General features: G+C 41.0%; 5 protein-coding genes across 5 annotated transcripts; all 5 read right to left on the bottom strand.

Annotated features, from left to right (window-relative positions):
* Positions 1-293: 293 nt before the first annotated feature.
* On the bottom strand, positions 294-1,187 carry SAPINGB_P003883 (uncharacterized protein; the record flags this gene model as incomplete). Its single annotated transcript, XM_031998598.1, has 2 exons — positions 294-375; positions 421-1,187. 2 exons carry the CDS (start codon positions 1,185-1,187, stop codon positions 294-296), a joined length of 849 nt encoding a protein of 282 aa, XP_031854489.1.
* A 347-nt stretch (positions 1,188-1,534) lies between these two features.
* Positions 1,535-2,851, bottom strand: SAPINGB_P003882 (uncharacterized protein; the record flags this gene model as incomplete). Its single annotated transcript, XM_031998597.1, has 2 exons — positions 1,535-1,878; positions 2,014-2,851. 2 exons carry the CDS (start codon positions 2,849-2,851, stop codon positions 1,535-1,537), a joined length of 1,182 nt encoding a protein of 393 aa, XP_031854488.1.
* A 176-nt stretch (positions 2,852-3,027) lies between these two features.
* Positions 3,028-4,323, bottom strand: SAPINGB_P003881 (uncharacterized protein; the record flags this gene model as incomplete). The annotated part of the gene is made up of 1 exon (XM_031998596.1): positions 3,028-4,323. The coding sequence occupies one exon, from the start codon at positions 4,321-4,323 to the stop codon at positions 3,028-3,030; it is 1,296 nt and encodes a 431-aa protein (XP_031854487.1).
* Positions 4,324-4,794: 471 nt separating this feature from the next.
* Positions 4,795-7,980, bottom strand: SAPINGB_P003880 (uncharacterized protein; the record flags this gene model as incomplete). The annotated part of the gene is made up of 1 exon (XM_031998595.1): positions 4,795-7,980. The coding sequence occupies one exon, from the start codon at positions 7,978-7,980 to the stop codon at positions 4,795-4,797; it is 3,186 nt and encodes a 1,061-aa protein (XP_031854486.1).
* A 1,229-nt stretch (positions 7,981-9,209) lies between these two features.
* On the bottom strand, positions 9,210-13,474 carry SAPINGB_P003879 (uncharacterized protein; the record flags this gene model as incomplete). The annotated part of the gene is made up of 2 exons (XM_031998594.1): positions 9,210-12,481; positions 12,547-13,474. 2 exons carry the CDS (start codon positions 13,472-13,474, stop codon positions 9,210-9,212), a joined length of 4,200 nt encoding a protein of 1,399 aa, XP_031854485.1.
* Between the last annotated feature and the right edge of the window lie 66 nt (positions 13,475-13,540).

The raw sequence follows: 13,540 nt of genomic DNA, 5'->3' as shown, positions 1-13,540 counted from the left end.
AAATGATTTATTTAAGACTTTTGATGAAATCTTGATGGACTATTTCTTTTCAATATTGTTTTTGGGTATAAAATTTACAAACCGCCAATTCTCCGAGCCCCACCATCAATGACAATCCTACGTAACGGGCCAGTAACAATTGCCATCTACTGCTTGTCTGAGTTGCTGCTGCTGCTGCTGCTGCTGCTGCTGCTGCTGCTGCTTTTAATCTAGTTTCGACAAAGCGTATCAATGGAACAATCTGTAGCAACAAGGCGAAAAGAAATAACCAGACCCTCCAGCGTGGCGGCCACTTAGCGGTACATGCATACAAGTTCATTTCCAAGATTGTGAGGAGTTGTATACCCATTATTGTAACCAGTATAGTAGTGATTCCTAGGGAGGGGAAAAAAAAAAAAAATTGTTAACTGAATTGTTAACTGAACCAAATTCAAGTCTTTGTAAACACGCTTACTAAACAAAAGATTAAACATCAATTGGCGCAAATCTATAGTGGAATTAATTCGGTTACTCATTCTGCGCCATTGCTCAAGTACTCTGCGCAACCACCCTATAACTCCAGTGCCCGGCATCACCACTTGTTGTATTTTCTCAAAGTCTGTGGTTACAGTTTTCTTCAATGATTCACAATCACTGGTTTCATCATTATCATTATCATGATTATCATGATTATCATTATCATTATCATCATCATCATCATTTTCTTCTTCTTCTTTTTCAACACCCGGCCTCATGAGCGACCCCAGATAGTGCTCCTCAAGGTACCTAAACACGTGCGCGCACTTGAATCCCAGCGGAGCCTGTGCTGCATATTTACAAGCTGCATCAACTACAGTTTGTGTTTGAGGTCCATGTAGTGTTAGTGCAAGATACCTCATAAACAGGGGGTACATTTGGTTTTCGAGCTGGTGCAGATGATGATGATAATAATGATTATAATAATAATGAGGAAGAGGGTTGGGCTGTTGAAAAGAAAGCAAGAGATTTAAAAAGGGGAAGTTTTCCGAAGTAAATTGAAACTCTTCATGAAAATAAGAAATGGTGTGAGAACGCCACGTGGTGAACAAAACTGCTTGTTGGGCAGAAGACCCGGCAATCGTGACAGCCTCAATGTTGGAGCCCCGGTACTTGTGAATGAGGACGGTGCAGATGAGGTTATCTAATTCAAGCAGTTCATTTAAGTTCATTTGGGTGAGGATTTAATTTAATTTAATTAATTAATTAATAATATGCAAGTGGATTTAATAAGAATTTGAGGAAAATGATTAGTTTGCAAAAAAAAAAAAAAAAAATTGATTTTGGGGATTTGAGGGAAAGAAAATTATTTTTATTTTTTTTTTAAATTTATTTTAAAATCATTTTGAGGATTTTTTCTTTAATTTCCCTAAAATGGAAATTAGAATAATAAAATAATCATTTACAAACTATTTATTTTATTTTATTTTTTTCTCTCCTCATTTCCCATAATAATCATTTGATTATTTGAAACTCCTTTTTTTCCTCATTTCTATAAAATAAAAAAATAAAAAAAAAATCAACTCATAAAAAACTTCTTGGGGACTTCAAAAATCTTACCATACAAGTAAAAAATGGCTAGCTGGAGCAACGGAATTACAAATAAACAAACCATCAGCACAGCCGCAACAAACACAGGACCATCACCTTCTGAAAATGAATGTACAGTCCCCCGTATAATCCCAAGAAACAATGCAACAGCAACAGGAGCTAGCTGAATAAAAAGTGAAAGACTAAACACAAATACTTTGCCCTTCTGGTTCGTTGGCAAAGCCTGAATACTTGTCCAAAGAAGTTGCTCCAATTTAACTGTAAAAACAACCATAATCAACGTCACAAACCCCACAATGATAGAGAAAAGCACTAAAAGAAGAAGAAGAAGAAGAAGAAGAAGAAGAAAAAAAAAAAAGAAAAAAGTTAGAATACCTTGCCAATATATATACATGTATATACACCAAATGGAACCCTTTTCATCGGGCTCAAAAAATAAAGAAATACACTTCGTCATAAGCGAAGCCGCGCCTGCCATGTTGCCAGAAACCTTGCTCACAGCCGCACGGCTCCACTCCTGTACCCGGCCTGCCACCCGGTGCCAAATATTTCTCCCATTTCTCCCAGTGCTTCCCCCCATTACCGTAACCGTCAAAGCTGCTGTACGCTCATCACTGTCTTTTCCTCTGACTTCGTTCCTGCCTCCGTCTCCACCTCCGCTTCTTCTAGAGTGAACACCGCCTAGCGAGCATGAAGAAAATGAGTCCAGCGATGACACCGAGCCTAGTCTTCTGCCAGTGTCAAACCCACCCAAATGACCTCCGTATGGGGAATTTGTCAGTGGGGCTGCCGAATGACGCTCCACCCATGCTAATAAACTGCGACAGCGGAGAGCACCGGAAGAAGGCCGGTGAAGTCTTACCACGGCAGCAATGGAGGAATCTCCTGCCACAGACATTTCGACATAGCGTTTAAAGACGTCGTACATTCGCAGATCAAGTTCACGTCTTGCAGCAGGGACCACAGTTCCGAGCTCAAGGGTTGAAGAGGAGTAGTCTAGTTTTCCAGTTATTGTTATTCCTGTTGCGGTATCATAGGGGTCTGGATCGTGAAGAGTTGTACAACTATCGGTATCGTTGAGTTGAGACTCCAGAATTTCGTTAAAGCATCCGGCACCATGACTGTTTGTTCCTGTTTGTGCAAAATATTCTAGCGTTTTGGTGTACCATTCAAGGAAACGGTCATGAGTAAGGTTGATGGCAATATAGGGCATTTCTGCTGTAGAGTTTTTGTCTGGAAGAATAGCACGAATTAACGCATCTAATTGAGCTTTTTCACAAGACATTTTGGAAAAAAGCAATATCAATTGAAGAGTATTTTTTTTAACAAAAAAGAAAGAAAGAAAGAAAAAAAAGAAAAGAGTTACAAGAAGAGAATTTTTTTTTTAAACCAACAATCTGATGGTAGCGAATCATTCTATATTGCCATTTTAAGTAAATATTATACACACACAGTTTCCCATTACTCGCCATTGTCCCATATTTCCACACCGCGAGCCAAATCACTAAAGTCTAACTCACCGTACTTTCCATTAGTCTTTGTAATACCAGACCGTGACGAACCTCCAAGTGCAGCCACTTTGACAGCAAGGTCAGTTTCTCCAGTATGCAGCGCGCGTAATAGCAAGATATCTTTTGCCATGCTAGCTCGTTCCAAATTATTTTTCAAAGTAAAGCTGCTGCTTTCTGTTGAAGTTGTCAAATTGCTAAGTGTGACTATATTGAGTAGAATAGTGGCGACAGTACGAGACTCTGTGACAGAAAAGGGAAGGTTGGCAAACCGCCAGGCCATAGGAGCAGCTTTAAAGAGCCGCTTGGAAGGTGATTGCAACGAACTCTTGGGAGAATGTTTAAAAACTAATACCGAATCAATCATGACTTTGAGCAATGCAGTTTTGGCACTAATATCGTCATAAGGATCACGCGAAGCCAAAGGTTCAGCTTGTTCTTTGCTTGGACTGATGTCGTCGACACATCGAATAAAGTCAAGAGCTGCGTAGAGTGATGTTTGGCACAAGACTTTGACGTAGGCCTCAATGACGGGCTGTGTCACAATCTGAGGTGCTTTTGCAGTCATGTATGCAATGGCCAGCGAGTATCCGCCTGTCAGAAACGTACTATTGTCAGAGTTCACTGACTCCTCTCTTTTGGCAGCAGCCGAAGCAGCAGCAGCTGCTGCTGTAGAAGTGTGGATTGATGCAGATTGAGTTTGCGCACGGATAAAGGCAGCCACTATTTGCTCTGTGTAACTCGGCACAATGTCAGGGTCGGCAAGCGCAGCAAGCCCACGAACATAATCACGTGTATCAAGCGCATGCAGTCCTTGAACAAGGTGCAGGTAAGCCTGCGGGAGATCAGTAACTTCTGCGTAGTATTTGGCGAGCGATTCACCTGGGGGGAGCAGGCTTTGTGGGTAGTCGAGGAAGAGGTAATAGATGAGGGAAGCTGCACGTGTACCTGTGGGGGTATTATTTTCAATTGTTTGAAGCAGGCGGGTTAGACCAGCCTTATTTTGGGGAGGGTAAAGGGTGTTCCAGGTCTCGAACGGGAACGGGTCTGAGGGAGATTGTGGTGAGAGTGCAACAATGTCTGCGGCCATGAGATCGATGAAAAGCCGGCCGCCAAGGGCTGTACGGTTGCTAAGGATTTGTTGGTACAGGCCAAGATCATCGTAGGGAGATTTGGGAATTGCTTTAATTAGAGTGACAGCAAACGAGTCCTGCTCTGCTGTGGTATCAGATGTGGGTTGAGCTGTCATTGTGATGTTTGGATATTTTGAAGGAATGGAGGGTTGGAAAAAAAAAAAATAATAATAAAAAAAAAATTAATTACAGGGTTAGGGTAGATATAGTTTTTTTTTTTTTTTTTTCAATAATTAAATTTTGGATACCCCAGAATCGAACAAAGATTTGGAAATTGCCGGTTTCAAATCGGTTCATAGTTAAAAAAAAAAAATGCCATCATCATCTTTTGATTCCGAGAATGCGCCGTTATATAAAGCTCTTTCTTTAGTTTTTTTTTTTGTACACCTATTTTCTTTCCTTTTATATATTCATTCTCTCTATTCTCTTAAAAAATTTTCATTTCATTTCATCTCATTTTATTTCAATTCAATATACAAAATAACTAACAAAAAAAAACGAACCAATTCATTATAAATTTACGAAAGAAAGAACAAAACGTTAAGAATAGTTATCGTTAAAAGAAAACATCACTACTACTACTACTATTACCAAACAATGCTATTTCCGAATTCCAAAGGATTGTCAGTGTCTGCAAGATCGTCTTTGCTTGGGTTAATACAATTGGTCAAGTTTTGAGCAGAAGAAGTCTTAAACAAAGGTATGCCATTTGGGGGAGAGGCAAAATGATCGCCTGAAGTATGGTCAGGTCCACGCATACGCATGGGCACTTTGACTGTAGTAGTGGAAGTCACTGGTGTTGAGACTCGCAGTTGGTCCCAAATGATTTTCCCTGCGGTCCCTGAAAAGGAGCTTTCACGGCGGCCTGGGGTTGGAGCACCAGAACTGCTTGAGCTGGAAGTCCGTCTGGTTGCTCCATTATTTGAAGGAGCAGCCGAGTTATTAGAAGAAGAAGCAATGGGAGAAACTGATTTGTTTTCAGGCATTGGACTCATACTATTTTCTTGGTCTTCCATTTCTTCTAGCAAACGGATACGTTTGCGGAGATAGGAGAATTCGTCTGAAGTGTGATGGCCAAGTTGTGACAAGGACGAGTTGTCCAACTGGAAAAATCCGCGCTTTGAAGGTCCAGCCTGTGGCGGTGGAGGAACATTATTACTTGATTTATGGGAAGGTTTATCGAGAGCCGAAGACATGAAAGCTTTGCCTGCAGAGTGCATGGGGGCTGTGGGTTGACGCAAGTCTTCCAGCACACTTTCAAAGTCTGATGCCTGAGTATGGCGCTCGTGCATTTCTAGTTGCAACTCGCCAATATTGGTGGAAGTTCCAAAGTGGTTGCTGAAATCCGGCATGTGGATGCCATTAATGAGGTCATCCAGCTCGGAACTGTCAATGAGAGGTGGAATGTGAGGGAAAAGATTTGATGATGCAGATGAGGTGTTTGAAAGAGGGGTAGCACCTTTTGAAGAGGATGCAACTGGGTCAGCTGGTGCAGCCGAGAGTTTAAAAGGCCATGATTTTTCAGGAGCAGTTTCTTGAGTAGAAGGAGGAGAGGCAGTTTTACGAGAAGATTTCTTTTTAGGAGAAGAGGAAGACTTTGTAGATTTCTTTGTAGTCTTTTTCAGTGTAGTAGTAGTGGATTTGGCAGCAGTAGCTTCACCCAGAATGATGATATCGTCCGTTTCGGCCTCTATAGGAGATGCAGAAGTTTGTTTCTGTTTTGATTGTTTTGGTTGCTTGGGTTGCTTGGGTTGCTTAGGTTGTTTAGGTTGTTGTTGTTTTTTATTTAAGCGTAGAGGAGGAGCAGAAGGACTTGGAAGATAGTCATCATTTTCTGGTGTTGGGACAGTTGAAGATGTTGAGGAAATTGCACTTTCAAGATCGGCAGAGTCATCTGGTGACTTGATGGGGATCTGACACAGGTGGGGATTGTCATGCATGTTAAGACGGAACTTTGTGAGGGGCTCAAAGTAGGCAGTATCTGGGGGGGACAGTAGGGGGGAAAACGGGCCCCCACCCGGATGGTGATGTTGGGTTGCCTCAGAACCGGTTGGAGCGGTGGTAATGGAAGAAATGTCGTCAGGGTTGTTGTTGTTGACAGCCTTACATGTATTTGTGGAGGTACCGAGAGATTTGGTAGTGGTGATTTGGGTACTTTGACCAGTACTTGTGGAGGAGGAAGCGGGGGGTTTTAATGGAATAAGGACTTCAGAGTTGTTGCGAGCCAATGTAGCAGCACGCGACATTTGCTTGACATTTGCAGGGATAGAAACAGCAGCGGCAGCGGCAGCGGCAGCAGCAGCAGCAGCAGCAGCCAGTTGAAGTTTTCGTTTTTCAGCAATGTGAAGACGTTGTTTACGACGTTCTTGTTCTCTAAGTTGAAGCTTTTTCCTATTAATATAAAGAGCAGCATTCCCAGAGGGACGAAAGATGCGGCCGCGTTCTGTTTGGGCGATAATTTCAGCTCCAACGACCTCGGCAACAAGTTCATAAGCATCATCCCAAGATTCCCAGAAAACCATGCAAACTGCGCCTTGGATACGGTCCGCTAGATCTTGAATGATGTTTTTAGCACGGAGGAGTTTTGCATAAAGAGCAGCAGTAGGCATATGAGCGAGAGATTCCGATACTGCGAGGGGGTCTGATGCGGGGTGACTTTTTAGTGTGTTGGGAGATGCATGGGATGAGGAGGAATCGGATGGAGGGGATATGGATGAGTCAGTAGAAGAATGTTGTTGACGTGGGTGTAAGATTGGTTTAGGAAGAAGAGGAAGGTTTGGACAAAGAGCTGAGATTTCACGTTCAAGGTTTTGAAGGAAATGGGCAAGCCAAAAGAGAACGAGATCATTTGCAGGGTTTGTTTTAGCAATCATAGAAATGACAATGTTGTACTGCTCGACTTTGGATTTTGTTTGTGAATGATAGGCATCAGGGCCTGGTGAAGGAGGAGGTGGATTGTTAGAAGAGTTTGAATCTTTGTCCAAAGAAGAAGTAGAAGAAGAATCTGAGGATCCAAAAGATGAAATTGCATGGAGAACTGGGGCAGCAGCTAAAAGGATTTTAGAAAGCAAAGCCATACATCTGCGACGGGCTTCCATGTCACATTCAGGGACAATCAGGGCTCTTACAATGGGATTTTCAAGAATGACTGTTTGGATACGAATATCAGAAAGACCAGTGTTAAGTGTTGGGTGGTATTCATCTAGGCGGACACCTGCTACTAAAATGTCTTGTAGGGAGGATGAAGATGGAGGGTTTTGTTGGTTTAAAGAGGATGTAGTAGTATTAGTAGTAGTAGTAGTAGTAGTAGTAGCGGTAGATGTTGATGATGATGAAGAAGAAGACATTGGAGAAAGGGCTGAAATAGAAGATTGGGGGGAACTTGACGACATGGATGTTGAAGAAGATGAAGAAGAAGAAGAAGAAGAAGAAGAAGAAGAAGTGTTTTGTAGTGATTGATTAGAGATTGGATTTTGTGGGGATAAAGATGATGCTGATGATGAAGATGATGATGAAGAAGATGATGATGAAGAAGAAGACGAAGAAAGAGATCTATCACGAGAAATGGCAGCTCTCATGGCAGCTGCCTGAGATTTAGACTGGATAGATCGCAAGACGTTTAAAGAGTTAAAGACGTCTGTTGTGGTGACGACTGATGATGATAATGATGATGTTGTTTGGCCTTTTTGTGGGGGGATTATTTGGCCGGAATCTGAAGGAGATGAATTTGATTTTGTTGTTGTTGTTGTTATTGGATCTGGAGATTTGAGCATTTGGATGAGAAAAAAAAAAAAAAAAAAAAAAAAGTTTTTAAATATTAAAGAATAAAAATAATTAAAAAAATAAATAAAAATAAAATAAAAAAATTAAAAAATGAAGATATTAAAAAGAAGACCAAATGGAAGGATTGAAAATTAATAAAAAAAAAAAAAAAAAAAAAAAAAAAAAAAAAAAAAAAAAAAAAAAAAAAAAAAAGAGGACAGTGACGGCTTTTTCGAACCAACAAAAAATAAATAACACCTACACGGAACGGTACGGACAAAAAAAAAAAAATTTAAAAGTTTGTTGTATATCGTGATAATCGTCTATATAATAAACAAGGAAATTTTTTATTTTTTTTTAATTTTTTTTTCTCTTTCTAAAAAAAAAAAAGGATTCTTTTTTATTTTCTTACTTTCTTACTTTCTTTTAATCCAGCTCAGATTTTTTTTTTTTATTTTTTTTTTTATTTTAATTTTAATGTTTTTTTTTTTTTTTTTACTTGTTATTATTTTTTTGTTTTATTCTTTATATATATTTATATCCGATTTGTAAATTCTTTTTTTTTTTTTTTTTTTTTTTTGTTAATGTCCGATGTTCCATATAATTTATTTTTATTTTTATTTTATTTTATTTTTGTCACGTTCCATTGGATATCATCACACCTTGTCTTTCTTCAGAAAAAAAAAAAAAAAAAAAAAAAAAAAGGCCAAATAAAATAAAAAAAAATAAATAAATTTGTAACCCCGCACTGAAATTTTTCTCCACAGGCCTTTTTTCTATATAGTATATATATAATAGTAGTAATTAGTAGTGTTTTAAAAAAATAAAAATAAAATAAAAGACTGACAAATCACAAGCTGCTTTGGGGAAATTTTATTTTATTTTATTTTATTTTATTTTTTTTTATTTTTTTTTATTTTATTTTTTTTTATTTTTTTTTATTTTTTCTATTTTGTGGCCGCATCATCGGCTTTTAAACTTTTTTTTTACTTTTTTTACTTTTTTTCAATTTTTTTTTTTTTTTTTTTTTGCGGGGCAACCAAAAAGGGGTCGCTTCATCTGCACTGGCCAAAAGAGGCCTCTTCCAGCCCTCCCCCCCCCCCCAAAAAAAAAAGAAACCCTAAACCCTGATTTAATCTCCTCTCCATTAGTAAGCTACCACTATATCATAATATAATTATTATTATAATATTTATATTTATATTTATTTATATATAATACTTTTCTTTTTTATTTATTTCTAAACAACCGCCCCCGTGAAAAACGGCTTAAACATATCCTCCTCTGCCAAATTACGTTTCACCATCTCATACACTGCCATCAACAAATATGGGAACCGCCTTAAGAAAAACCTTACATACCCCTCCGGATACGGACTCATCCGCTCTTTTAACCCACTAGGCAAGTCGTTAAAGTGATGAGACTTGTTCCGCATAGCTCGTAACAAATCTGATACCCGGTCTCCGTGGTACTTGCGGTACTTGCCCAGATTCTCCACAAAATCAGTCCCCAGCCGTGCATGCCAGTCTCTACCAACAACTCGCGCTGCATCCCGTTCAACCTCAACAAGTAACGCTGATGCGGGGTCCCGACTCTCCCCCTCAAACCGATCAGATACCTTCAACAAAAAATCTAACCGTTTCCCTAAACTCCAAAATAACGGATGTTGCAATACCATATTGGCATCCGGACGCTCCCGTGGATTCCGTGAAATCATCCGTGAAATCAAGTCCCGAGCTTCAACAGCATCTTCAAACCCTTCAAAAATCCCATCACCTTCCTCTATCTTCATCTTCATCTTAGTTTTCATCTCCATCTTCATAGCAGCCTCCGTAGCCGCAGCTATCCTCGAATCCAAATACTCAAGACTAAAACTATTTTGCACAATGTTGGCCTCTCGTAAAATCTTGTCTCCAAACGGATGCTGCCCTCCAGATAAAATGTAGTAAAACACACACCCAAGAGAAAATATATCAATCGCACGAGTGGCCCGCCGATTAGATAATGTATCAATCACTATCGGCTCAGATGATGACCGGTTATGTTGACTATTATTAGTACCACCACCACCACCTCCTCCTTGCTCATCATCTCCTCCCTTGCCCTTATTATTATTACTACTAGCAAAAGTGCTGGCTCCATAAATCATCCCCTCAGGATCATCAATCAACAACTCTGGTGCACGCCACCCAGACGTCCCTGCCGCCTGAGCAGTCGTCGTCCGGAAACTAGACTGGTCACCCTCAAGTCGTTTGCACAACCCAAAGTCCGATATCAGCATTCTAACTGGACCACTCCCCTTGTTGTTGATGTTGATGTTGATGTTGCTATTGCTATTGCTGCTACTGCCACTGTTGCCACCTACCATACTAAAAGTCGAACTATTGTTCGCACTGCAACTACCCCCACCACGCTTTAACCGTGTAGGTGCAACAAGAATATTCTGCGGCTTCAAATCTCGATGCACAATCTTAAGCGAATGCAAATGTTGCACGCCGCTCGCAATCTGGTACATGATCTGAACTGGCGTCATAACACTCGCCAATTCACTCATCTGTTGCTGTTGTTGTTGCTGTAAACTCTTCTTCCCTCCTTCGCGCTCATCCTCAGCTGTTTGGTACTCTATCCGAGGTGCTGACATAAACCGTTTTTCAATCATATCCTCAAGTGTACCAGGACACAGCTCCAATGCAATATACAGAAACCGTTCGCTCTGCTGCTTGCAATAATACCGAATCACATTAGGATGGTCATCGCTTTCCTGAAGCAATGAAACCTCATGTGACGCAACATCGTAAAACTCAAGCAGCATCCGCTTTACTGCAACCTCCCGGTTCTCAAACTCTCCCTTCAATACAACCGTCCCGTGACTGCCGTACCCAAGCACATTGTCAGATACTACCAGCTGGCTCGGCTGGATAGGTAATATGTTTTTAGAAGGCGATGGAGGTAACGATGGATTAGAAGAAACAACTAAAGGACTCGATGGAGATGCCAATTCCGATAAAGCAACAGAGGAAGGTGTAGGTGTCAAATCAATCGCATCCAAAGAGGATCCCCCTTCTTCAGCTTCTTGATTCTGTAAATACTTTTTCTTATTCTTATTATTGCGCCCCCCTCGACTCCCTCGTTTCCGCCGTTTATGGGTGCCTGGACCAGCCGGCGATTGGGGTCCTGGATTCGGAGCACCAGTCGCTGACAAACCTTCTGGAGAGTCGGCAGATTCTAATCCTTCCCGCCAGCTCTTTTCAGGCTCAATGATTTCAACCTTTTTGGGTGAAGTTGTAGTAGTTGTAGTTGTAGTTGTATTACTCTTTTCATTCTCAAGAGTATGGCTAACCTCTTCGCTAGCAGTGGTAGCCCCAACCAAATCCTTCCTACCATCCTTTTCTTCTTCTTCCTCATCATCATCATCTCCTTCTCCTTCTTCTTCCTCTTCTTCTTCCTCTTCCCCAGTCGAAGCCTCACTAATACCAACAAACCTCACCTTTTCGCGCATGACATACTCTTTACTTTCTTCTTCCCCTCCTTCCTCCCCCTCCTCATCAAAAGTAACCCTTCGTTGACTTTTGAGTGAATCATTTGTTGCTTTAATCACTTCAAAAATATGTAGCAACTGGGGGAACCATCCAATCTTGGTCGCTACAGCAAGCAATAAGAAAAATATCACAAATGCAAAAAAATTCTCCATAATTCGCACAATCGAGTTGAATAACTTCGATTCAGGTGCTGGAGGAACAGCCCCTGTACTTGCATGCTCCTGCTGCTGTTGCTGCTGCTGCTGCTGGTATTTCGGGAAAGGTGCAGGAAGTGCCATTGGCGATGACTTTAAAATATCGGAATGAGACGGCCGTTTCCGTTTTTTAGATCGATCAGCCTCGGGACTATCAATAGCCAAAATATCATGAGGCGGCTCATCTTCATGTTGCTGCTGCTGTTGTTGCTGTCGCTGCTGTCGCTGCTGTCGCTGCTGCTCCTCTTTATTGGTGTCAAGCGTGTGCACCCCTATAATTGCTGACGCAATGTCTTTTCCATACGGCTTAAACGTGTCTGAGCACCACGGTGCAAGAGGAGCACTATGTACAAGGGACGGGTAATTGCTCCCCGACATTGCAAACCATTGACCATCTGCTGTTTTTTGTACATATATGCTTGACAGAATCTTACTGTCAATCTGCATATTTTTGTAGTGGAGAGGCTGTGGCAAAATAATCAATGAATCATCATTCTCCACTTGCTCCTCCTCTTCATCATTATTATTCTTGGTGGGTCGAAACACGTCAAACACTGAAATGGCCACGGTTGAAATCTGCCCCACCCATTGCGCAGGTTTCTTACGTCCATCTGTCGAAAGAGCCAAAATTGAACTGTTGTAAATAGGTGTCACGTAGATATTATCTGGCGATCGATAATGTTGAGCAACTAAATCGTAATCAACTGAGTTGGGCCCCCAAGTCGAGTAAGTTACATTCCATATTGTCTCATTTTTACCATGAATCTCAAGCATGTAATCTATAAAAGTTAGAGTTTTTTTTCGTTTCAAAAGGGGAAAAAAAAAAAAATTAATTCCAACTTACCTGTCCGCCCAATGAGAAAAGAGCCCTTGTCTGCAGACATGTGTGGAAACACATAATCTTCCTCTTCTTCTTCTTCTTCTTCATATTCATTTTCTTCATAATAGTCTGTTTCATCCGTACTATCCTTACGGAATATATTGTTGAGTGGATTTTTCAACTTGCACTCGGCATTGCCCAGATCGGATTTCCCAGATCCGTAAACTTTTAATACTTTTCCTGTTGCAGAGTCAATTGAAAAAAGTGTTGTATGGCGGCTACCTGTATAAATCTTGTCGTCACCATGTAGCGCAAATGGTGATTGTAAAACAAGATCCTTGATGCTGATGGGCAATTGTTGTAGCCCTAGTTCCGGGGTAAAGTAAAACAAATTGCCTTCTCCAAGAGGCTCCACAATCCAAATCAAGTCGCGTTCTGGACATTCTCCATTGTTGTTGCAGTTTGAAATTTCACCCGAAGAGACTTGTGCAAGCGGCCGCTCACCGGGAATAGACCAAATCTCAAGGCCTGTTTGACGGTCGCGAGCATGCAGAGAGCCGTCGATGGAGCAAACAAGAATGAAATCGGAAACTTCAAAGTCCTCTATTGAACGTGGGCTGATGAGAGAACTGATACCGCCGGATGACACGGCTGCAAGGGCGTTTTGAGAAATGGCTGAATTGTGTAGAATAGATGCTGGAAGATTATTTGCCTGCTGTTTATTGTGCTTGTTATTAATTGACATGGTTGTTTGATAATCGTTCATCCGTTGGTACCGCTGACGGCCAGCGTCAGGAGGTTTAGCAAGAGCCGTAGTGAACAAAAGAAATAAAGTCATATAGTGGAGAAGCATTGTTAGGAAGAGACTGGAGCGGACTGGATGGCCCGGGTTACAGGCGCCAGCTTCAGTGAGGGCTGGATGACGGCGGTGGATCCATTTGATTCGGCTCATATTAGAGGAGAGCCCATACGTAAATGAATGGTTGTATATATGTTTTTTTTATTAGGTCAGTTGTAT

This window comes from Magnusiomyces paraingens (genome assembly GCF_902498895.1).
Source record: "Magnusiomyces paraingens strain CBS 517.90 genome assembly, contig: contig3, whole genome shotgun sequence".
Lineage (NCBI taxonomy): Eukaryota > Fungi > Ascomycota > Dipodascomycetes > Dipodascales > Dipodascaceae > Magnusiomyces > Magnusiomyces paraingens.
The sequence above is the reverse complement of the archived record's forward strand: the minus strand, read 5'-3'. Positions and strand labels throughout refer to the sequence as shown.